Source organism: Moschus berezovskii, chromosome 15, assembly GCF_049115385.1.
Source record: "Moschus berezovskii isolate FMDL1 chromosome 15, NW_MosBer_1.0, whole genome shotgun sequence".
NCBI lineage: Eukaryota > Metazoa > Chordata > Mammalia > Artiodactyla > Moschidae > Moschus > Moschus berezovskii.
In genome coordinates, this window is record NC_142474.1 from 81,679,812 (window position 1) to 81,706,622 (window position 26,811).

Genomic DNA, 26,811 nt, shown 5'->3' on the forward strand with positions numbered 1-26,811 from the left:
ACTCTTTTTTTCCCTCCTATGATTCTGGTTAAATATCAAAACTTACAGGAGGCTCTACAGAGCTGATGGATACTAAAAGTACAGGGAGGATTTACAAGTCTAACAACATCTGATGTCAACCTATAACAAGCCTCCTGGAAAACCACATTCCCTTACAAAATAAAAACAGCAGTTAAGGTCTGTTAACACTGATTTCTTGCCTCACTAATCTCACTTAATATTTTAAAACTCAGTGTAAATTTAAGGCATAGTTTCATGAGGATTTAAGGAAGATTTGGGGAGAAATCCAACCTACGAGGTATTGAATCTTTATACAAGAACTCAGAAACTTTTTCTGAAATACTGCCCAGCTATTAAGGGATGAAAGTTCTGGATACGGATAATTGATGAATTGGCATAAACTGCTACAAACTGTAAATATTTAAAGAAACTCCATCAATTTACGTTGCAAAGGAATACTGCTCATCAGACTGTAAAACCTATGCCAATGCATGAGATGACAGTAATCTATAACAGAAGCAATTAAGTTACTAGCCTACTTTCTGATATACATGTAAGTCCTATCTGCTTAATCAGTAATCAAGATAATCTTAGGACAGAAAAATATAAATTTTAATATGTTACTTACAATTCAAAGAAACAATTTCAAATGGAAGATAATCACTCCACAGGATGAATGGAAAGGTTTATAGGAAAAATTAAATATATGAAGTATATTTCTTTAAGTAAAAGAGAAGGCAAAGGAGTTTCTTACTTCTGTTTACTCATGTATCTGTGCATTAACCGCCTTCTTGAGAGACACCGTAGGACTCCAGATCAAGCAAATTTCTGTCAAAGACTAATTACTCCTTCCCTGCACACATAATATACAGACATGTACACAAGTACAAACAGAACAATCTGAGGAAAATATGTTGTTTTTCATGCATTTATTTTCTTTGATCTTAACCTACCTCTCACCCAAAAAATACAGTGATTTAGTATGATACAGTTAAGCGTTTACATAATAATTTCAAGATGGTGGATAAAAGGGAAAAATGTTACCCACAATATACTTCAAAAGAATAGAATATATTTATATGAAGCGCACAAAGCAAGGCCCAACGTTTCCTTTTGAAACATGTGGCCAATTTGATGTCCCTATGTGGTGGCTAAAGAACACAAAATTAAAAGTTGTAGCATCTCTTTAGAGTGGTTTTGAACACACAACATTGTACAAAAGTATTCAAGCCTTTCTAAACTCATTCATTAGAAACTGAAGAATGAAAGATACTCACATAATGGGAAAGGTCTGATTATCTATCATTTCCCCACTCTATACAAGTACTGCTTTACCTAAAAATCTATGAAAAAATAATTGAAAAATTATTTGTAAAAGTGATGGGAGGAGGCAAAGAACTCCATGTACATTCAAGTGTAAAATATGTTATTAAAGGAAAAGATAGGGAAACTATTTCGACAATATGCTTGTGAAAAATGAAGGGAAAAAAAGGCTTGAAACATCAAAAATGTTGAGATCAAACAATACCCCCAACCTCTTTTAATAGTCTAAGAATGAAAGAGCCCCTTCTAGTAACATCCAGGGCTAGCTGTTTGAAACTGATATTTTTGAAATCTAGACTATCCTGTGGAGAAGGCAAATGGCAAGCCACTCCAGTACTCTTGCCTAGAAAATCCCATGGATGGAGGAGCCTGGTGGGCTGCAGTCCATGGGGTCGCTACTAGTCGGACACGACTGAGCGACTTCACTTTCACTTTTCACTTTCATGCATTGGAGAAGGAAATTGCAATCCACTCCAGTGTTCTTGCCTGGAGAATCCCAGGGATGGCAGAGCCTCGTGGGCTGTCGTCTATGGGGTCATACAGAGTCGGACACGACTGAAGCGACTGAGCAGCAGCAGACTATCCTGGGCATTGAGTCTATTTGTTTTCCCAACCTATGAATCTCTCCTCTTGGTAACGCCTCCTTCCCTTATATAACAAGGTTATGTAACAATTCAGTCAGTCCCGTAGCTCCAGCTAGGAGCTGCTATTGGTCAATGAGTTAAGCACTTCATTCCAAAAGAAAGTTCCCTCTTTCAAAAATGCTAAGATTGATGCTAACACAAACTACCTTCTACTTTTTGTATCAAAACAAAAGATAAACTTAAAACATGTCATCACTTCATCACATACACCACAAGAATTCTGGATATACATTCTAACAACAACGAGTCCAAGGCAACACTGCCAGGGGAGAAAGCAGACGCCAGTGTGAGGGAGCCACAAAGGACGAGGAGCACACTAAACTGCACCATGAGCACTGGACCAGCAGAGCTCAGACTGAAGGAGGCCCCATGGGACCAACAGTCCTGGTCTCGACACAGACAATGTGTCATCACAGCTCAGTTAAGTAACATCAGTCACTCAACCACATGGTTCAAATTTCAATTACATGGTACAGTAACTGAATAATTGCACAAAGCATAAACTTCACTACTGGCTCTTCAGTCCAAAGATCACTGTGTTAACTTCACAGACGTCCATCATTATCAGCAACCAATCATGTCATTTTATTCAAAGTCTGTCACTGATAGACAGCAAAGTGTGTAGTTGTGTTGCCTCCTTGTCTCCCAGTGATAAATCCACGTGCCATTTTTTTTTAATTTATAATCTAAAAAGGACACTACGCAACCAAGATGAAAGTGAACCAAAGAAGCAGTGATAATGCTGGAAGTGAAAGTCCAATAAAAAATAAATGAAGTTACAGAGGAAATAGTTGACCATGGGAATTTTTGACACTGTCACCATTCAAGAGACGTTAGATCTACAGTCAGAGGAACTCAGTGAAGACAAATTGGTCAATATAAATAAGGAATGTAGTTGTGACAAAAAGGATGAAGATGTCACAGAGGAAGTAACACTTGCAAAAAATTGACATTAAAGGAACTGACAGATCACTTATAACATGGAAACAGCGAAAGATAAAATGGTGAAAGCAGATCCAAAATTCAAAGGGAGTTTGACAATTCACTATGACATAATCAGATATTCACTCCACACTGTAGGTTATATGACAGCAAGGCAAGCATTGTTCAAACTACTCTTGATAAGGGATTTTTTTATACAGAAAAAAAAAAACACTAATTCTGATGTTTTAAATTAGTGTACTAAATAAATATTCATTTAAATTTTTTCCTTGTTTCTGTATGCATTTATAACCAACAATAAAATAATTTTTAATGTTTTGACAAAAATATTTAAAGGTCATGGAACACATGTAACTTTTGCCATTAAAATCCCTTTGCATGATTTTGGTTTTCCTGGTCATTTTCATGGTCCAGCACTACCATGCCAAGTGTGGACTGCCTATATACACTGCAAGGGAAAGAAGGAGGTAAAAGAAAATCAGAACAGCTGGGTCTACCCAGAGAGGGGAGTGGAACAGAGAGCAAACAACTACTACCTCTATACTGCACAGCACTACTGGTAAATAATAATCTTTTCCTTCTCTAGCATGTTTTCCCTGCTAAGTCACACACAAAAAAGCAGGGATGAAACAGAGACACCAATTATTAAGAATGGACAATTACTCAGAATTTATTCCTCATTTTTTAATGTTATATCTTAAACCCATGTATTCTGAAAGTGAAAACAAAATGGGTTTTATTTGATTTATGGGTAGATTAGTTGCTTACGCCGGTATTGGTTTGCAGCAACAAGGGACATATTAATTGTGGGGAGAAAGATGACATAAATAAGTTCTCCATTCACACTATGCACTATAAATTACCTACCTAATAACCACTCTCTTCCCCTTCCTTTGACAAGGAAAGAACTATTTTGTTGGGAAGACAAGTCATGAGCTGAAAGATAGTAATTAGGATAATCCACTCAGTTTCTTAGGCTGTTTTGCAGCTGGCAATAGCCATGTGACCAAAATAAATAACTAAAGAGGACTCCACTGAGAGGGAGCCTGGAAAACCTTTGCACCCCAGAAAAAAGGTGACAGACACATCTGGCACTAGTCTCCCCTTCCCTACCCTCCATGGTCTCACTTTCTCACCTTCAATGCAGATGTGACACCTCAAATTAAAGAAACCATATTCCACCCATAAGGCAAAAGGCGTGAGAGAAAAGGCCCAAGAGAAATCCCAGATATGTTGGCTCCAGCATCACTAGAAGCCTGAGCTCACGAAAGCTTGCAACCACTTCCAAATTTTTTATTTGCCAGGGAGCAGGGGGACAAATATGCATTCCCTAAGTCACTGTCAGGTTTTCTGTTGTTCGCAGTCAAAAGCGTCCCATTGATTAACCGTTCTTATTTTAAACTAAATCAAATGTAAGTGTACATGGTCAGAGACTAAGGAAAATAAAAATACTCTGATTAAGGTAGCAAGCTAATGAAATATTTTTCTTGCTTTAACTCTGATTTCTATTAGTACTGTCCACAGGGTCACAAAGAATCGGACATGACCGACTGAACTACAACACAAAATTAGTACTGTGACAAGGTCTGGACAATTGGTCGCCTTTTTAAGAAAAAAGAGAAATATCAATACAACAAAAATCTCCAAATTTATTTCCTTTATTATCAGGCTTAAAAATATTTATTGTACTGTATACTCCTTTCAGGACAATATTTATATCCTCCAACACTGAATAACCAAAGTGAACATTAGGAAAGTTACCAAAAACCCTATTCTTTTCATTATGTTTATATACCCACTCACAGCTTCTTTTATGTAGCCACAACACACAGCAGTACTGGGCCTTAGTCAATGCTGGCTAACCAAAACTATGTGGAAACTACACACACAGGACGGGAGTAATAAACTAAACACAGGTTGATTTAGAAAACAGCTATTTGCCCTTTCCTGTCACATCTCTAAAAAGTTGCTAACTTCCTCTCAAAAATTGTAATTTACTGCTCCATTGGCTCCTTATCTGGTAGCCTGTTCTTTCTGGGAACATTTTTATTACGTCTGCCAAGGTTATGCAGCAAACATCTATAAGACAAAACCTGTGGCCAGCACCCTTCCCTAAAGACAAGCTCAGTCGGAGTCATTTTTGTAGGTCAATGTCAAAACACAGTGCTTCTTACACATTAAAGTTCAAACATTCTGAATACTAAAAACATTTTCCTGTCATTTCAGGTGTCTAAACCATGCCATTTGAATCATGCCTGAACTCCAGCTCTGTACCCACCACGGCCAGCATCCCTTACCACCCTCTCCTTCACCACTGCAAGATTCTGCCTGGCAGAGCAGTTTTCTTTCTTTTCCAGCTGAGCAACATTAAAGATGAAGACAAACAATGGCAATGGCAAAATAATGGGGTCTCCATCTGTGACAGTCACCAAGCACGTGATCATCTCTTAACACTTCTGTTTCTCCCAACAGCCACAGAAGCAAAATATCACTATTTTCTATTTTAAAATATCGCTATTTTAAAAATAAGGAAACTGAGACTTCATAGGTGAAATTATCACTGAATTGACAGAAGGCCCCTGAAAACAGTAAGATGTGTTGACCCGCTTCCAACTCCACAGCAAAACTTCTTGAAAGCATTATCTCCACCGTGTTCCCCCCAACAGAGCCTCTGCAGCAGGTCTACAGTCCTCCACGTCAGGGAGACCGTCCTCACCCGGGTCCGCAGTCACCAGGTCCTGAATCCAGTGGCCCGGCCTCCGCCCGCCTCCTGTTTTCTCAGCAGCATCTGACCCGGTGACAACTGGCTCTGAGCTGCTCTCTGTTTCCTGGCCACTCTCCTGGGGGCCCCTCTACTCCACTGGCTGCTCCATCTTTTTCTTTCATTGGTTTCTCCTCCTCCCAACATAGACATGTTGGCCCGGCCTGGGGACCAGTTTTCAGACCTCTAACTTCACTCACTCCTCAGTGAGCTCATCTGGCCACATGGATTTACTTTCCTTTTGATGCCAATAATTTCCAAATGAGAAACTCCCTCCTGAGCTACCCCTAAGCTTCAGATGCCTATAACCAACTCCACAGTCAATGTCTCCTGCTGCCACATCAAGCTTTTCATTGGAAATCCCCGTAACCAGGTTGATGATGAGTGGTCGTTTAAATTTTTCAAAAATTGATTATCCTCTGGGTGAAGTCAGTCAGTTCAGTTCAGTTCAGTCGCTCAGTCGTGTCCGACTCTCCGCGACCCCATGAATCACAGCACGCCAGGCCTCCCTGTCCATCACCAACTCCCGGAGTACACTCAAACTCATGTCCACAGAGTCGGTGATGCCATCCAGCCATCTCATTCTCCGTCGTCCCCTTCTCCTCCCGCCCCCAACCTTTCCCAGCATCAGAGTCTTTTCCAGTGAGTCAACTCATCGCATGAGGTGGCCAAAGTATTGCAGTTTCAGCTTTAGCATCAGTCCCTCCAATGAACATCCAGGATTGATCTCCTTTAGAATGGACTGGTTGGATCTCCTTGCAGTATAAGGGACTCTCAAGAGTCTTCTCCAGCACCACAGTTCAAAAGCATCGATTCTTCAGCGATCAGCTTTCTTCACAGTCCAACTCTCACATCCATACATGACCACGGGAAAAACCATTGCCTTGACTAGACGGACCTTGGTTGGCAAAGTAATGTCTCTGCTTTTTAATACACTATCAAGGTTGGTCATAACTTTCCTTCCAAGGAGCAAGCGTCTTTTAATTTCATGGCTGCAATCAGCATCTGCAGTGATTTTGGAGCCCAAAAAAACAAAGTCTGACACTGTTTCCACTGTTTTTCCATCTATTTCCCATGAAGTAATGGGACCAGATGCCATGATCTTTGTTTTCTGAATGTTGAGCTTCAAGCCAACCTTTTCACTCTCCTCTTTCACTTTCATCAAGAGGCCTTTGAGTTCCTCTTCACTTTCTGCCATAAGGGTGGTGTCATCTGCATATCTGAGGTTATTGATATTTCTCCCAGCAATCTTGATTCCAGCTTGTGCTTCTTCCAGCCCAGCGTTCCTCATGATGTACTCTGCATATAAGTTAAATAAGCAAGGTGACAATATACAACCTTGACGTACACCTTTTCCTATTTGGAACCAGTCGGTTGTTCCATGTCCAGTTCTGACTGTTGCTTCCTGACCTGCATACAGGTTTCTCAAGAGGCAGGTCAGGTGGTCTGGGATTCCCATCTCCTTCAGAATGTTCCACAGTTTATTGTGATCCACTCAGTCAAAGGCCTTGGCATAGTCAATGAAGCAGAAATAGATGTTTTTCTGAAACTCTCTTGCTTTCTCCATGATCCAGCGGATGTTGGCAATTTGATCTCTGGTGCCTCTGCCTTTTCTAAAACCTGCTTGAACATCTGGGAGTTCACGGTTTACATACTGCTGAAGCCTGGCTTGGAGAATTTTGAGCATGACTTTACTAGCGTGTGAGATGAGTGCAATTGTGCGGTAGTTTGAACATTCTTTGGCATTGCCTTTCTTTGGGATTGGAATGAAGACTGATCTCTTCCAGTCCTGTGGCCACTGCTGAGTTTTCCAAAACTGCTGGCATATTGAGTGAAGTAGAGAATCATAAAAAAGGACATATATTGTAAATATGTCCTTTCTTAATTAAAACATAAAACCAATTCAATCATTCACTAGCCAAACTTTTTATATAAGACCAAAGCCTTTTCTCTGAATGTGAGCCCACATATAAATGTTCCATATCATCTTTCTATAACACCCTGGGTTGTCCTATGATTTCAAATTTTTTCTAAAATAGAACAAGAACATAACGACATTAACAACACACTCTGAATACAGAAAGCTTCTAGATTTTTATGATTTTTCTCAATCTTTTATAACTGACTTGCCCCAACTTAATTCTATGGCAAAAATAATTCTATTTTTACAGACCCAGTCTGCTTTTTCAAGTTAGTTTTCAAACAAACAACCCCGTCGATTCCCAAGCAGAAACTCTCTTTTTAAGCTCAGTATTCATCAGTTTACAGGAGGCTTGAAGAACTATGTAATTACAGCAATAGAAAACAAGAGCATAATGAGACTCCTGGCGGCACAAAATTCAACTGAAAAGGGTAGAGGAGCAGAGCACACTAAAAGTGGCCTATCAGCTTTGGGGGCTTAGGGTACTTTGGCATCCGATGATATATTTTATGGTGAAAATAAAAAGTATTGGTTCATCTGAGTCTGTTAAGGGGATACGGACTAAGAAGGTTCTTTTTCTCCACTTCCCACCTCTATCACCATGAAATCATACTTTCTCTAACTCCCCTCACCTTAAGAAATGTCAATACCCAAAGACTAAAACTAAAACCTTTAACTCCCCTATCTATCTAACCAGTCTTTCATGCACCAGTAATTGCTGCCCTTTGTAGGAACCCTTAGAATATATCCTGGATATAGTCACTTCTCTCCTCCTCCATCTCCATCATCCATGGTACAAGTTGCCATCATCTCCCAACTGTAAAAACTGTGTAACTAGTCTCCTCACTTCTGTTCTGGCCTCCCCCTGTTCTCCACATAGCAGCCCAGAAGAACTTGGTAAAATGTATCTCTCACTATGAGAGACGATTTAGTATGCATTCATATGTGAGTAAACCACACATAGCTATGATAGAAGTGTGAAGTGAAGTGAAGTCACTCAGTCGTGTCCGACTCTTTGTGACCCCATGGACTGTAACCTACTAGACTCCTCCATGGGGTTTTCTGGGTAAGAGTACTGGAGTGGGTTACCATTTCCTTCTCCAGGGGTCTTCCCGACCCAGGGATTAAAACCAGGTCTCCCACATTGGAGGCAGACGCTTTAACCTCTGAGCCACCAAGTGTAAGTCAGTATATAAGCGATTACAGAAGGGCTAATCAAAAAAGAATACTGAGACTCCAAGTTATATCAAATGATAATGTGACATGAGAACTTCATCATGACCTGAGTGCTAACTGACCTTGAAGCCATAGGTGGGGAAGACTGTTATAGTTTTTAAGTTGTTTCTATTCCCTAAAACACCTAATAAAAGCTACATACAGACTCATGATGGCACACAAATGCGTGAAATGCAAACAAAGAATGTTTAAGAACAAGAAAAAGACATGCAATTAGAATATGTAAAGAAATCTATATGAATCTAATATATACATTTCCCGATAACACTCCATCCCCGGAACAGCCATTTTCACCTAGAGCTGCAATGACCAAAACAGCAGCCATGAGCCACACAGAGCTACTGAGTGCTTAAAAATATGGTGAGGACAAATAAGAAGTGAGATTTTTAATTTTATTACATTTTAATTAACTTTAATTTTAGAACAGATATCCAATTCAGTTATTGGAAAGTTTTAAGTATGCTTGTAATGTAATCTGTTATGTAAACCTACCTTATCAACTATTAATTTTATGATATTAAATACAGATCAAATATTTCCAATGAAAATTTGGTGTCATAATTGAGACGTGCTGTAAGTGTGAAATATATACTGCTTTTGAAGACAATACCAAAAAAAGAGAATAGCTCAGTAATAATTTTTTCATTGGTTACATATTTAAAGTGATTTTTGGGTTCATTGGTTTAAATAAAATAAATATTAAAATTAATTTTACCTGTTTTTTTTTACTTTTTTAAATGCAGCTATGGAAAACTTGAAAAGTACATATGTGACATGCATTATATTTCTACTGGGTCATACTATTCTGAAGCTTATATATCTAAATGCAAACTAAATATATCATTATGATACATTAATTATTAATATTTCAAACACCTCCTGACCTTTTCACTTGATTGTCTTCTTTTCTTTAGTTGAATGAAATCTGTTTCCACCCTTTCTGCCAGCTCTAGTTTCCTCTTGTTTCTTTTAAAAGCAGCTAAACTGAATCCTATAAAAGAAACATTAAAAATAACATTTGAAAAATATTAGGGCAGTGGGGTAGACATGGTATCCTGAAGAGCCTTCTCAGGACAAAATCCTTAAGAATGTTGGATAAAGGGTTTTCTAAGTCTTTTCAAGGTACACTGAGGTAAGAGGAGAATAAAAAAATAACCTAAGATTAAGAAAAAGGTCAAATCCAGAGAGAGAAGTGCGTTTTGAAGGTAGATGCTCTCCAGCAGTGTCTGCTAATGCATACCATGGCCAACTCTGATTTTGAAGGGCTCTGTGCATAAAAGACAAGAGACACTGGGACACTGCAGCAGGAGAAACCATATCACAGATCATCCACATAGGAAGGGGGAAAACAAAGTGTGATACACCTAATGAAAGGAAAAACTAGAAAGCACAATACACAAAGAATTAGGAAACTTGTAAGTTGACTTGTCTATAATCATAAGCAGACTTGGCTATAAATATGAGAAGAAAAGTCATGTTACACTTGGCCTGTTCAGGATGGGGAGATCTATTGTGTGTGTGTGTGTGTGTGTGTGTCCCACGCAAGCACACATGCACACAGGGCGGGCATGGGCTGCTTCTTAGAGAAGAACAACTGGAATTATAAGGAAAAAATATAGATACATAGAACATTAAAATATAAAAAATATTTTAAAATTCAGACAGAATTAGGAGATTTCATATTATTTATGTGCCCTGGAAAAAACAAATTAAAAAAAAATGATCTTGGTGAGGTAATGCTTCAAAGACTCATTAAACACAAATCCAAATACTCCCTGGAAAAACCTGCATTTTTCGTCAAAGAATTTCCATGTTCAATTAACATGAGCCCACAGTTTTAAAAAAAAAATCATAAAACGAATGAGAAATAAATCAACCCAAATGAAAAATAAAAATCAGCCAAACATTAGAAAGTGTAATCCAACCTGCGACAACTTCACATACTAGAATAATCAGTCACACACAGAGTATAAAATATGTTTATGCTCAGAGACATAACAAGATATTGAATGTATAACTAAGGAACAATAGATGGTAAAATGTCCAGACAGACTTGAAGAAGAACCAAACAGAACTTCTTTAAAAAAAAAATAAATACAATAATTGGAATTTTTAAATTTAACATAGAGATTTAAACAATTAGATTCACCTGATGAGAGAATTACAAACTGGAATACAACACTGGAAAGAATACAGAGTTTTCTGATAATAGCAGACTAAATTATTAAGAGAATTTCTCCCATCAAATATTATCAAAAATACTGGATAAAACATGAAAATTACCACCTTAAAAGCATTAAAACAAAAACGCATTAAAAATATGAAGCTTTTTGGGGGATAAACTAAGGGCTAAAGCACTGTGAGCATTGGATAAAACTAGTGCCGTTGAATTTGATTCCACAACATGAAGGACAGCCATAAGTTCAATTCAGAGGAAGGATCCCCCACAGGAAGGCTAGGCTAGAACCAAGCAAACCCACCCCTACCCTCTAACCCAAGACCAAGTGCATTTAGGCAAAATGGATCTCCTCAATGTGCTGCAATACCCACTCATCCAGAGCACCACATCCAATAAAATTCACTTTCAAAATTAAAGTGAAATAAAAATAGCTTCAGGTGAACAAGAATGAACAAATTCATCACTGGCCAGACCCTATACTAATGAAAATACTAAAGAGTGTGCTTCAGTAACAGACAAAATAATACAAAGTGAAAGCTCAAAGACAAAAAAAGGTAAAGAGAGGGGTGAGGGATTACATGCAAAGGAAAGGGTATATGTGCAGGCAAAAATAAATGAAAATCGACTAATAAAACAATGATTAAAGTTTCATCGTACTTTTAAGTACATATTAACTTCCCCCAAATTGATGTAAATTAATCAAAATAACAGTGGAAAAATAACAAAGATCCTCTAACACATCACTTTTAAGATTAAACAAGAAAATGTTAAATAAGGAAAAACAAAAGTTAGGAAAATTAGGTGGAAAAGGAACCAGAGCTGCCCTCAAAACAAAGTCTAAGAACAATACTGTAGTAAAGGATCGCCCCCAACCCTCCAAAAAAAAGGGTAACGGAACTGACCAATAAGTTTACAAACACACTCGTGTTTTGAATTTGAGAATAACATTGAATTTGAGAATAACATTGATATTTCATACCAGTTGGAAATCTACATGGTATTCAGTAAACTTTATTGGCACAATGTTACCTATTTGGGGAAAAAAGTACAAGTAAATTCCTACCTCACACTACACACAAAACTGAAATCATATAATAACAATTTAAACATATAAAATCTAAACAAAGAAGTCCAAAAAGATTAAACCATCACACATGAGACATAAATATCAGTCTTTTTATATCAGTCTTTTTGAGAAAGACTTTAATTTTATTTTGGAGTATTTTACATTGAATGTGATCAAAGCCAGAATCCATCAAAAAGATGGTTCACTGATGGGCTTCCGGTTCAAGATGGCGCAATAGAAGGACAAACACATATCTCCTCCTGCAAAAGCACCAAAAGTGCAACTAGCTGTTGAACAACAGGAGGATGCTGGAACCCACCAAAAAAGATACCTGAATCAAAAGACAAAGAAGAAGCCATGGCGAGATGGTTGCAATCATGATAAAATCAAATCCCATACCCTCTGGAGGGACTGATGCTAAAGCTGAAACTGCAATACTTTGGCCACCTCATGCGACGAGTTGACTCACTGGAAAAGACTCTGATGCTGGGAAAGGTTGGGGGCGGGAGGAGAAGGGGACGACGGAGAATGAGATGGCTGGATGGCATCACCGACTCTGTGGACATGAGTTTGAGTGTACTCTGGGAGTTGGTGATGGACAGGGAGGCCTGGCGTGCCTGGGGAGGCAGAGACTCCAGTCTTGGAGCTCACACACACAACTGTGCATGCACCGAGGCCCAGAGGAGAGGAGCAGTGACCCCACAGGAGACAGAACCACCACTTCCCGCTAGTGTTGGGGGCCCCTGCGGAGGCGTGGGTCGGCAGGGGCTCAGCACAGGGACGGGGGCACTGGAAGGTCCCCCTCGGCATAAACCCTCTTGGACTTCATTGTGAACCCTACCATAGAGACCCCAGGGCTGGGTCGCCTCAGGCCAAACAACTACCAGGGAGGGAGAGCAACCCCACCCACCAGCAGATAATTGGATTAAAGCTTTACTGAGCAAGGCCTGCCCACCAGAGCAAGACCTAGCTTTTCCCATCGCCAACCCCTCCCATCAAGAAGGTTACACAAGCCTCTTAGCCTCAGCCATCAGAGGACAGACAGAAGAAGCAAGAAGAAGCACAGTCTCACAAAACATATTACAGAGAGTTAATCATGACGAAAAGGCAGAAAGTTACATCCCAGATGAAGGGACAAGATAAAATCCCAGAGAAACAACTAAATGAAGTGGAGACAGGCAACTTTCCAGAAACAGAATTCAGAATAATGATAGTGAACATGATCCAGGATCTCAGAAACAGAATGGAGGCAAAGATTGAGAAGATGCAAGAAATGTTTACTAAAGACCTGCTGCTGCTGCTGCTGCTGCTGCTGCTAAGTCACTTCAGTCGTGTCCGACTCTGTGTGACCCCATAGACGGAAGCCCACCAGGCTCCCCCGTCCCTGGGATTCTCCAGGCAAGAACACTGGAGTGGGTTGCCATTTCCTTCTCCCTAAAGACCTAGAAGAACTAAAAAACAAACAGAGATGAATAATACACTAGAAGGAATCAATAGCAGAATAACTGAGGCAGAAAAACAGATAAATGACCTGGAGGACAAAATGGTGGAAATCACTGCCACAGAACAAAATACAGAAAAAAGAATGAAGAAATGAAGACAGCCTAAGAGACCTCTGGGACAACATTAAAGGCACCAACATTCACATTATAGGGGTTCCAGAAGGAGAAGAGAAAAAGGACCTGAGAAAATACTTGAAGAGATACAGCTGAAAACTTCTCAAACATGGGAAAGGAAATAGTCAACCAAGTCTAAGAAGCTGAGAGTCCCAGGAAGGATAAATCCAAGAAAGAACACACCAAGACACACAGTAATCAAACTGACAGAAATTAAAGACAGAGATAAAATATTAAAAGCAACAAGGGAAAAACGACAAATAACATACAAGGGAATTCCTATCAGGCTATCAGCTGATTTCTCAACAGAAACTCTACAAACCAGAAGGAAATGGCATGATATATTTAAAGTGATGAAAGGGAAGAAACTACAACCAAGAACACTCTACCCAGCAAGACTCTCCTTCAGATTTGATGGAGAAATCAAAAGCTTTCCAGATAAGCAAAAGTTAAGAGAATTCAGCACCAGCAAACCAGCTTTACAACAAATGCTAAAAGAACTAGAGAAGTTCTTGCCTAGAGAAGGCAGGAAACACAAAAGAAGGAAAAGACCTACAGAAAGTAAACCCAAATCAATTAAGAAAATGGTAATAGGCTCATACATACCTAAATGTAAATGGATTAAATGCACCAACCAAAAGACACAGACTGACAGAGTGGATGAAAACATGTGCATGTATGCACTTCCATTTACCACATCACTCTGCTTGACGCCCCCCAAACTGTATGTAATTATTTTATATTGTTAAGTTAATCGTGTTCCCATTACAGTTTGCAATTGCAATTATCTTTTATTTTTTGTCTGGCTATTGATTGTGAAAACTGATAAACATCTTCTCCTATTGTAATAATGTAAGTATTACTCACTTAATACCACTCACTGAATACCATTGTATTAATCATGATTGGTCAACAGAAAAATAATAGAACTCTATATCACCAGAACTAGGATTAATAGAGAAACCTGTAATCACTTTTTAAAATCCAGATGTATATCAGAATTATCTTGAAATTTTTTGAAAAATACAAATGCTCAGGTATTGCTTTTTTTCTCCAGAGGTCCAGATGTTTCTAATGAATGCTGCTGCTGCTGCTGCTGCTGCTGCTGCTGCTGCTAAGTCACTTCAGTCGTGTCCGACTCTGTGTGACCCCATAGACGGAAGCCCACCAGGCTCCCCCGTCCCTGGGATTCTCCAGGCAAGAACACTGGAGTGGGTTGCCATTTCCTTTTCCAATGTGTGAAAGTGAAAAGTGAAAGTGAAGTCACTCAGTCGTGTCCGACCCATAGCGACCCCACGGACTGCAGCCTACCAGGCTCCTCCATCCATGAATAGTCATGCTTAAAAACAAATGGAGTATACGATGATCTTTTATCTAGTTTGTTTCATTTTTTTCTATTTTATATTCAATGTTCCCATTTTATTTAGTTTATGTTCTTTAATTTCTCCACCTTTTTTTTTTTTGATGTTCTTTTTCAAGCCTCTAGTAGAAAAACTTTTGTATACATATATATCAATGGAAGGACTTATGCTAAAGCTGAAACTGCAATACTTTGGCCACCTCATGCGACAAGTTGACTCACTGGAAAAGATTCTGATGCTGGGAGCGATTGGGGGTAGGAGGAGACGGGGACGACAGAGAATGAGGTGGCTGGATTACATCACCGACTCGATGGACATGAGTTTGAGTGAACTCCGGGAGTTGGTGATGGACAGGGAGGCCTGGCGTGCTGTGGTTCATGGGGTCGCTAAGAGTCGGACACAACTGAGCGACTGAACTGAACTGAACTGAACTGAATATACATTTTTTGAAAACTTATGAATTTTTGCCTAACTAAAAAATTATGACATTTTGATTCTACTTGTTTGACTTAGTATGACTAGAATGCTAGATTTTAAATTTAAAAATAGATATGAAACTTTGTGACCCCAATTCTCCAGACCAAAATGCTGGAGTGGGTAGCTTTTCCCTTCTCCAGATCTTCTCAACTCAGGGATCAAACCCAGGTCTCCTGCACTGCAGGCAGATTCTTTACCAGTTGAGCCACAAGAAAAGCCCAAGAATACAGGAGTGGGGAGCCTATTCCTTTTCCAGTGGATCTTCCTGACACAGGAATTAAACTGGGGTCTCCTGCACTGCAGGCGGATTCTTTACCAACTGAGCTATCAGGAAAGCCAAATTAAAAAATAGATATGAAACAAACAACAAAGGTTTACTGTATAGCATAGGGAACTATCGTCAATACCTTGTAATAACTTATGGTGGAAAATAACTTCAAAAATAATATATGTGTATTTGTATAACTGAATCACCTTGCTGTGTACCTGAAACATTGTAAGTCAGCCGTACTTCAATAAATATATATATTTTTAAGATAGTTCATTGATAAAAACCACATAAAGTTTTAAACGTCTTAAGGCAAAAGATATCATATGCAAAAGTAAATGATAAATGACATTTTTAAAAATTTTAAGGTATATGCAAATAGTTATGAGATAAGATTAGTATCCCTAAATCAGAATGGTCTAATATAAAATTAATGAGTTGGAGACAGAATTAAGATGGTAGCGCAGGAAGCACCAGAAATCTGTCCCTGCACCGAGACAACAACCGGCCTGCTAGAATCTGTCTAATGTAAGTATTATGGAACTCTGGAGTCTATTAAAGAGGAAGGTTTCCAGGGGAAGGTGTGGAGATGAACTGTGGTTAATTTTGGCGAATTTCAGCTCATAGCGCAGTAGCCTCTACCAACTCCCCACTCCCAACCCTGTGGCAGGCAGTCAGACACACATTCCTACAGCAGCTTGCACATAGCTTGTGAGAGCCAAGTGAGCAATAGAGACCCTATCCTCCAAATACCAGAATCTATACTCTGATTGCTGGTTCTGGACTGAGGGACAGACTCAAGAGACAGACAGCCATTGTTGCAATGCCTCTCCCTCCAGCTGAAGTGACCTCCAGGGAATTTAAAAGGCTACTACTTTTTCCTCTTTTCAGAGATAGACATTTAAGGAGATATACAAATGGCCAAGAAACACAGGAAAAGATATTCAAGAGCATAATCATTAGGCAAATGCAAGTAAAAATCATGAGATACCACTCATACCCATTAGGATGACTGTTTCAAAACAAACAAATGCAGAAAATAACAAGGGTTGATGAGGCTGTTGAGGGCCTCCCAGGTAGTGCTAGTGGTAAAGAACCTGCCTGCCAATTCAGGAGACTTAAGAGAGACACGGGTTCAACCCTTGAGCTGGGAAGATCCCAGGAGAAGGGCATGGCAACCCACTCCAGTATTCTGGCCTGGAGAATCCCATGGACAGAGGAGCCTGGCGGGCTGCAGGGGTCACAAAGAGTTGAACACAACCAAAGTGACTTAGCACTGATGAAGCTATGGAGAAACTGGAATCCTTGTACACTGTTACCGAGAATTTTAAATGGTGGAGCTGCGGTGAAAAAGAGTACAATGGTTCTTTGAAAAATTAAAAACAGAATTACCATATAATCTGGCAATTTCACTTCTGGGTACCCAAAACAATCGAAAGCAGATATTTATACACCTTTGTTCACAGCAGCAATAATGCATAATAGCCAACACTGGAAGCAACCCAAGTTGCTTCAACCCATTCAGTGTATAAATGGATATACAAAATGTAGTGTATACGTAAAACGGAATATTGCTGCTGCTGCTAAGTCACTTCAGTCGTGTCCGACTCTGTGTGACCCCATAGATGGAAGCCCACCAGGCTCCCCCGTCCCTGGGATTCTCCAGGCAAGAACACAGGAGCGGGCTGCCATTTCCTTCTCCAATGTGTGAAAGTGAAAAGTGAAAGTGAAGTCGCTCAGTCGTGTCCAACCCTTAGTGACCCCATGGACTGCAGCCTACCAGGCTCCTCCATCCATGGGATTTTCCAGGCAAGAGTACTGGAGTGGCTTGCCATTGCCTTCTCCGAAAACAGAATATTATTCAGCCTTAAAAAGAAATTCTGACATGTGCTAAATTCAACATGGCTAAACCTTGAGGACATGATGTAAATGAAATAAGCCTGTCACACAATGAAAACTGTATAATTTCACTTATAAAAGGTACCTAGAGTAGTCAAATTCATAGGGACAGAACTTGTTGGTTGCCAAGGGCCAGGGGGAAGGACAAGAGGGAGGAATTAGCATTTAATGAAAACAGTTTCAGTTTTCAGAAGAAAAGCATTTTATACACAGATGGTAGTCACAGTTGTACAGTGTAAATATAAAGCCACTGAAATGTACTATTAAAAATGTTTAAGATGGTAAATTTTACATTGTGTATTTTACCAAAATTTAAAAAAAGATTTACGAAAAAATATACATGAATTTTTACTTATAATAGCCCCGAACTGGAAACACCCAAATGCCTTTAAGTGGATAAAGGATTGAACAAACAGTGGTACATCCTCTGTTTAGCAATTAAGATTGTACAAGCTATTGATAAGCACAATCACCTGGATGAATTGCAAGAAAATTATACTAAGTGATAAAAAAGCCAGATCCCAAAAACTCACATCCTGTAGGACACCATTTATATAACATTCTTGAAATGACAAAATTATACAAATGGGGCAAGATTCGTAACTGCCAGGTGTCAAGGAAAGGATGAAGGTGGGAAGGTGATGAAGTTAGTGGGTGAGACTATCAAAGAGCAACATGCGCAATCCCCGTGGTGATGAAAGTGCTGTGTATCTTGACTGTTAATATCTTGAATGTGATATTATCAGTTTGGCAAGATGTTCCCATGGGAGGAAACTGGGCAAAAGGTACATGGAATTTCTCTGTATTATTTCTTAGGATTGCATGTGAATTTATAAGCACTTCAAAATAAAAAATTTTAAACTGGCCATATTAACTAGCCACATGAAATTAAGTATTGCTATATCTATGCTAAAACTCTGCAATTACAGAATATGTTAATATCATGCTATCTTTCAAAGTATCTTAAACAGAGGCGGAAAAACTACTGAATATAAGAACACAACCTAGCCATAGAAAAGAAGAAAACAGGATTCTTTGTGGCAGAATCATGCCCATAAACTGATAGAATAGGATGTCCTTAATTGAAGAGGAACTCGGAAGCCTCTTGATGAAAGTGAAAGAGGAGAGTGAAAAGGTTGGCTTGAAGCTCAACATTCAGAAAACAAAGATCATGGCATCTGGTCCCATCACTTCATGGGAAATAGATGGGGAAACAGTGAAAACAGTGTCAGACTTTATTGTTTTGGGCTCCAAAATCACTGTGGATGCTGATTGCAGCCATGCAATTAAAAGACGCATACTCCTTGGAAGGAAAGTTATGACCAACCTTGATAGTATATTAAAAAGCAGAGACATTACTTTGCCAACAAAGGTCCATCTAGTCAAGGCTATGGTTTTTCCCATGGTCATGTATGGATGTGAGAGTTGGACTGTGAAGAAAGCTGATCGCCAAAGAATTGATGCTTTTGAACTGTGGTGTTGGAGAAGACTCTTGAGAGTCCCTTGTACTACAAGGAGATCCAACCAGTCCATTCTAAAGGAGATCAGTCCTGGGTGTTCATTGGAAGGACTGATGCTAAAGCTGAAACTGCAATACTTTGGCCACCTCATGCGACAAGCTGACCCACTGGAAAAGACTCTGATGCTGGGAAAGGTTGGGGGCGGGAGGAGAAGGGGACGGCAGAAAATGAGATGGCTGGATGGCATCACCGACTCTGTGGACATGAGTTTGAGTGAACTCCGGGAGTTGGTGATGGACAGGGAGGCCTGGCGTGCTGTGATTCATGGGGTCGCGGAGAGTAGGACACGACTGAGCAACTGAACAGAACTGAACTGAACTGAATCTACTCTTTACTTAATTTAAAGATGTACCACAGGACCTATTAAAGCAAAAAATAGCTGAAAATTAAGGAATAGATGGTAGCAACTTTGTAGCACAAACTAAGGTTGTCCTTTACCAAAGGAAAACAAAATCACATCCCTTTCAACTTAAACCTTAATTAACTTTTTAGAATTCAAAAGAATGTACATATTCTATCCCAGACATTCTGAACACTGAATGCACTGAAATTATCTTCAAAACTTTAAAAACAGCAGATGCCTGGGTCCCATCTAAAAGTGGCTGTTTTAATTGATTTTGAGTGCACCCAGGGCTTCAGGGTATTTCAAAGCTCCCCAGTGACTGATGTGCAGTCAGAGCTGAAAACCACAACTCTAATGGTTACACCTAACTCCAGATGCGATCAATCACTAAAATCATCATATCAGTCAATGCTACGGAGCTAAGCCTATTAAGTTCTGGTGAAATCACATCACCAAGATCATCTACATATCCAACATATGGTGAGGGTGATATTAAGAGTCAACATTTGAGTATTTCTATGGACCAGAAATTGGAGTAGAAATTCTTTACAATATACATTGTTTCAAGGAATCACAACATCTCCATGAGAAAAGTTTCTGGGCGGTAACTCGCCCCTGATCATAAAGGCCTCCAAAGTATGTGGTCATAGTATGAGCTACTATGTAGTCATTAAAGGCACCAACTGTAAACAGCCAGATTCCTCAAAAGTCCACAGTAAACCACTTAAGAATCCAGCAATAGCCAGCAAAACGGTAAATGCACATCCTGTATGAGTCAGCAGGTCTACTTCCAACTATTTAGCACAATAAAACATATAGATATATTAAGTGATGTGTACAAGAATATTTATGAAATCATCAGTGTTAACGGCAAAAACTAGAAACAACCTAAATGCCTATCAATAAAGAAACTAAATAAATTGGTAAAATGCTGTTCAGCAGTTTAAAGTTAATTCATCTCTATATATACCAACATGGACAGATTTCAAAATACTTCTTGCTGACTGACAAAAAGATATTTTTTAAAAAATCTTATTATAATACTACTTACCTAAAAACTAAGGATACTGCAGTATGATACCATTTATCTACTTATAAAAAGAATACTACTACACATTTCAACATTTCTGTTGGAACAGAGGAAAGCAAATCAAAGAGGTAACTGTGCTTATCAGACTGGGCTGCTGCTGCTGCTAAGTCGCTTCACTTGTGTCCGACTCTGTACGACCCCATAGACGGCAGCCGACCAGGCTCCGCCGTCCCTGGGATTCTCCAGCAGGGGACTGTAAATGGGAATGTAAGTATTAAGGAAGACCAGGTTTACAGAGAATGCGCCAATATTTAAGAAAACAACATATTCCTATGCCATGCAATTAAAAAGTAATAATACAATGTTTAGATACATTTATTTATATTATTGTATTATTATAGGGCTTCCCTGATAGCCCAGTTGGTAAAGAATCCGCCTGCAATTCAAGAGACCCCAGTTCGATTCCTGGGTCAGGAAGATCCCCTGGAGAAGGGAAAGGCTACCCACTCCAGTATTCTAGCCTAGAGAATTCCATGGACTGTATAGTTCATGGGGTCACAAAGAGTCAGACATGACTGAGCGACTTTCACACATTTACAAAACATATAGCTTATATCAGATTAACCCACAGATCAATTATTATAAACTCTGGACAGAATTTCTTAATTTAAAAAAAAAAAACAAAAGAACACCTACTTGAAGGCAAGCAATCAAAAGCTGACAAAAATAGGAGAGGGTTCAACCACTGAAAGAAAAGAAACACACTGGGTGAGATCCAAATTCAAACAGCTTTCCCCACGAGGCACTCCCTACTCTGTGAGATGCACAGAAAATAGAGCTCAGGTAGAAAACTACAGTCTGACAGGTCAGAAATGAAGGAGTGGGGCTACTGAAGTTACTGGAAAGTGAGGGAGGAATCCTGCAAAGGAGAAACCCACAAAAGGAAGCCCAAAATCTATGTATGCGTCAGTCCCTCAGTCATTTCTGACTCTCTGCGACCCCATGGACCATAGGCCGGCAGGCTCCTCTGTCCACGGAGTTCTCCAGGAAAGAATACATGAGTGGGTAGCCGCTCCCTTCTCTAAAGGATCTTCCCGACCCAGGGATTGAACCCTGGTCTCCTGCACTGCAACAGAGCCACCACAGAAGCCCCAAATCTATGTAAAAGTCCCCTCAAATCTTGAATGAGAGCTTAACTGTTCATACAGGATGCAAGATTCCATGAAGTTCACAGAGAAGGGACTTCTCTGATGGTCCAGCACTCCCAATGCAGGGGGCCCAGGTCTGCCGCCTGGTCAGGGGACTAGATCTCTCATGCCACAACAAAGATCCTGCAAGTGCAACGGAAGAGCCCACATGCCAACAATTAAGACCTGGTGCAGTCAAATTAAAAAAAAAAAAAAAAGATAGTTCACTGAGGAAAATAATGGCTGAAAAGTGGACAGATGTTTTAGTAAATACCCACTGTACGAGAGACAAAGTTTGGGACTTTCCAATGTACACCCCAGAAAGACCATATTTTAGGAATAACGACCACAGCTGGTACTAAGGGACTCTAGTCCCTAGGATAAAGAACAAAACTGAAACAGACTCACTTTAACAAAGCCTGAAACGAGGCTGTGACAATATCAAGGTGATCTGCAAATAATTTAATTACAGACTAGAACAAGTTCAACATCATTCAAAGGAAGATAAATCATAGTTTCTAAAATGTATCATCCACATGCTCAAGTTGTAATTAAAAAAAAAAAGTTTGAGACATGCAACTAAATGGAAAATTTGTGACCAAGGTCATGAAAAAAATCAATTGAAACTGACCTACAGATTACCCAGATTTCAGAATTACCAAAGATTTCAAACAATTAAACACTGTTATTAAGAACAATGATCAATGTGTCAACAATGGATACAGCAGGGTGAAGATACGGGAAATTCCAGGACAGAGATGAAAGCTGTTTGTTTTTTTTAAGGAAAACTTTAAAACTAAAAAACACAACAACTTGTGCTTGCTTTTTTAAATCATAACAAAAGATTAATATCAAATTAGATACTGCAGGAGCAAAGATAAACAAGCTTGAAGACAATTCAACAGAAACCACACAGAAGAAATGTGATGATTAGTTTTATTTGTCAAAGTGACTGAGCCAGAGTGCCCAGATATTGGTCAAACACTATTCCAGGTGTGTCTGTGAGGGTATGCTTGCTGAGGATGAGATTTACATTGAAGTTGATAGAGTAAAGCAGATTGCCCTCCCTAAACTGGTGGACCTCATCTAATCAGCTCAGAGTCTTAACAGAACAAAAAGGCAGAGATTCTCCCCTGAGTAAGAGAGAAATTTTCTTGCCTGACTGCCTTTGAACTAGAATATCAACTTTTTCCTGCCTTCAGACTTGAACTGAAACATTAGCTCTTCCTGGTCTTGAGCATGCCAGCCTTCACACTGAAACTACACAGTCCAGTTGACCTGGTTTTCAGGCCTTTGAACTTAGATTAAAATTACTCCATTGACTCTCCTGGTCTCCAGCATGGTGTCTGATCCTGCAGATCTCGGGACTTGTCAACTTCCACTACCACATGAGCCAATTCTTTATAATATCTCATAGATAGATACTGGTTCTGTTTCTATGGGAATCTTGATTATCACAGAAAGCAGAGAACAAACACTGGGAAAAAAAAAATAGAGCTTGAATAATACATGAAAGTGTCAAATGTTTACTACAGGTGAAATGGAAGTGCTAGAAACAGAAGAGGGAGAGCAAGAATACGAGGGAGAGCAATTGTTTAAAAACTGGATCCATGTATATTATCATAAGTGACCAGTCCAGGTTCGACGCATAAATTTTCCTCTGTTCAAAAAAAAAAAATAAATAAAAACTGGATCCACAACAAAACTAGCACAAAGAAAACCACACTTTGGCAAAAACAAATGTAAAGAACAATTCTTAAAAGCAGTCAAAGAAAAAGAAGACACGTTATACACAGGAAAGCAGTAACAATCACGTCTGACTTCCTAACAGAAACAATGGAATCCAGACAATAATGGAATAACACCTTTAAAAGTGTTCAAAGGGTACAATGGAATATCATTCAGCTATAAGAAGGAAATCCTGATATATACAGATATATCATCTACAATACAGATGAACCTTGGAAACATACTAAGGAAATAATCCAGACACAGAAGGACAAATATGTGATTCCACATAGAGAAGGAACGTAGAATAGGCAAACTCATAGACAAAGTAAGCAGAAGAGAGGTTGCCAGAGGCAGAAAGAGGGGGAATGGGTAATCAATGTTTACTAGATGCAGAGTTTCTGTCTGAGTTAAGGAGATGATAGAAACGGACAGTGGTGACAGTTAATCAACACTGTGAATGTACTTAGTGCCACTGAATCACACACTGAAAAACTGTTAAGATGGTAAATGTTATATTATGAATATTTTACAATTTTTTGAAACTGCTAAAAAAAAAACAAAAACCTGCCAAACTAGAAGTCTATATCCAACAAAAAATGTCTTTTCAAAGCAAAAGCCAACTAAGGGTTTTTTTTTCCCAGATAATGAAAGTTGAGAAGATTTTTCACTACCACATCTACCACATTACCAGAAAAGTTTTAGCATTCCAGGCTGAAGGAAATGATGCCAGAAAGAAATTCAAATCTACATACAGGAATGAAATAAGTAATTATATGTGAAAATGTGTAAGAAATTTAGGATAAACCTTAGAAAGACATTCTGAAAGTTGAAGGAGAATAAAAACCTACAAATTATGCCCCCTAAAGGTAATCAAGTATAAATCATTATCATTAACCAGCACCAAAACACCATTTTATTTCTACTGAGGATTAAACAAATGGCTGAATATCAGATGGTATTTAAAATTTCTTTAATCTAAATAATAGTTACAACTTCTCCTTTTAAATTCGGAAGTCAAAACCATTCTTTTTTGTCAAAACAAAAAATGAATATATCACTTAACTTTCAAACACCTTATTTATTCAGAGATTTCTTGTTGATTGGGTATATGTCATTTGAAAAAAAAAAAAAAAACCTATGGCACCTTGGCACCTTATGTTTTTCTTATTCCAAATATAAAATACTAATATATAGTCAAAAATAATTTTGCCATCTTGCAAAAATCTAGTACTATTTTATAACATGTTTTTATATAAATGTTCTGAAGTAAAATTGGCAGACTGAATGCATGAATTCACCCCCATGCCCTACTAAAAATTCACCAGAAAGAAATGTAAGTGGGGAGAGAGACTGGCATAGGCAAGGGGTAAGTACAAGAGAAGAGTGATATCAGCAGTTTTAGAAAATAGGAGGCAAGTAACTAGTTGAGCAAAGGAAGATGAGCCCCAGTGCCCACTAGCCAGGGCATCACAAAGCAGACTAATCTCGGCCAGGCCAATTTCTGCCAAAGGAACATCAAGGGAACCTGAAATAGAAGACACCTGGTGTGTCTGAAAGTCAGCTTGGGACTAAAACCAGGAGGACAGGCAGACAGAGATACCAGATCCTTTCCTTGTGCTTGCAGAAAACATGAAGTTAACCCTAACCCTAACCTGGAGAGACTGAACCAGAGGGGCCCCAATTTAGCTGACGCGGAGCACAGCTGGGAGCAGGCAGGGACTCTACCTAAAACAACAGACTTTGACATAAAAGTCTGAGGAAAGCAAAGGAACACCTCCAGCCCTTCCCATGTTCCATACCCAAACACGGGCTACCGCCCTGCCAGAGGTAAGAAGATGTCTCTCCCTAATCCAAGAGAAAAGCTGCATAGAGAAATGACCACGCCTCCTCTCTTGAGGTCAAACAGACCTGCCTTCTCACACAAAGCTGCCAACAGGCCTCTAGGAGCCTCACTCGGGAATATGAAACTGCAGAGGGTCACTAGATGGTTGAGGAACTTAGCAAACATGTATTAGTGTCTGAAACACACAAACACAAAGCAAGGCAGAGGAAGCAGAAATAGCAGATAAGAGCAAGCTTTAACCCATCATATCCCAAGAGAGAGAGCAAAAACACTGAGTTCATGAAACAAGAACAAGGATATCCTGTTTTAAAAGTATTAATCACAGATTCATGGATCAGAGTCCACCGGGCTCCTCTGTAAAGCCATGGGATTTCCCAGACAAGAGTACTGGAGTGGGTTTCTATGCTCTCCTCCAAGGGATCTTCCTGACCCAGGGATCAAACCCACATCTCCTGCATCTTGGGAGTCTTTACCTGCTGAGCCATCAGTAAAGCCCAAAAATACTAAATGGAATTGTAGCATGTATATTATCATAAGTGACCAGTCCAGGTTCAACGCATAAATTTTCCTCTGTTCATTTCTTTGCATTTGTGCTTTTTTAATAAAATTCTTTTTTAGAAATAAAAAAAAAATAAAATAAAAGCAACTATACTACTGTTTTCTTTAAAAAAAAAAAAAAAATTACAAATTCATTAGAAGTAGAAGATTTGGAAGATAAAATTGAAACTTCCCAGACAATAGGATGAAAGATAGAGATTTTTAAAAGGAGGTAAAAAAGTAATTGTTGAAAAGGATACACAGGATTAGAGGACAAGACCCAACCTCTAATTCATAAACATTAGAAAAATATAGAGAAGTAGGCAGACACCGTTATCACAAGATCTTCTAAAAACATCTCCCCAAAACAGAAGCAGATGGATTTCCAGATGGAAAGTCCAAAAGTGGACTCAGTAATTATAAATAGAAAAACAGGCTCATCCCAAAGTATCACAGTGGTAATAAGAACATGGAATTAAGAACTTCCTTTGACAGAGGAAAAATACACCACAAAGAACTGGGAACCAAAATGCCAACGGACTGCATAATGGCAAGACTGGAAGTTAGAAGATAGAGCAATTTCCTCAGAAACCTAAGTGAAAGGGATTTCCCACCTTACATACACCAAATGTAGGAGTAAAACAAGTGACAAAAACCCACACACGCCATTCAGGAAGCAGCCACTTTGATACCGGAGAGAGGTAAAGGCAATTCCAGAGTGATGGGGCGGTGAAGAGCAGACGACAGCTACACAGCAGGCCTAGGGGTGCCCAGGCAGACCCAGGCTGCCAAGGGGCCTGTGTCCAAGGGAAAACAAAACCAACTGGCAGAGCATCTCTACACCAAGTTTCACTGGGGAGAGCTTAAGGCAGAATTAGTGAGAATACAGAGGTCTCATCCTCCCTGCCTCCCTGCACACACACTTCT

The 26,811-nt window shown here is 39.3% G+C and overlaps 1 protein-coding gene across 6 annotated transcripts in view; it reads right to left on the reverse strand.

Annotated features, from left to right (window-relative positions):
• TASP1 (taspase 1) overlaps positions 1-26,811 on the reverse strand; it is a 257,475-nt gene that overhangs the window by 162,680 nt on the left and 67,984 nt on the right. For all 6 annotated transcript variants that reach the window (XR_008686015.2, XM_055426597.2, XM_055426587.2 and 3 more), the window contains exon 8: positions 9,712-9,818. Coding sequence is in view for 5 of the 6 variants with exons in the window: in XM_055426597.2 (XP_055282572.2) it covers positions 9,712-9,818 (107 nt within the window). In the remaining variant the exon portion in view is untranslated. The remainder of the gene's footprint in view (positions 1-9,711; positions 9,819-26,811) is intronic.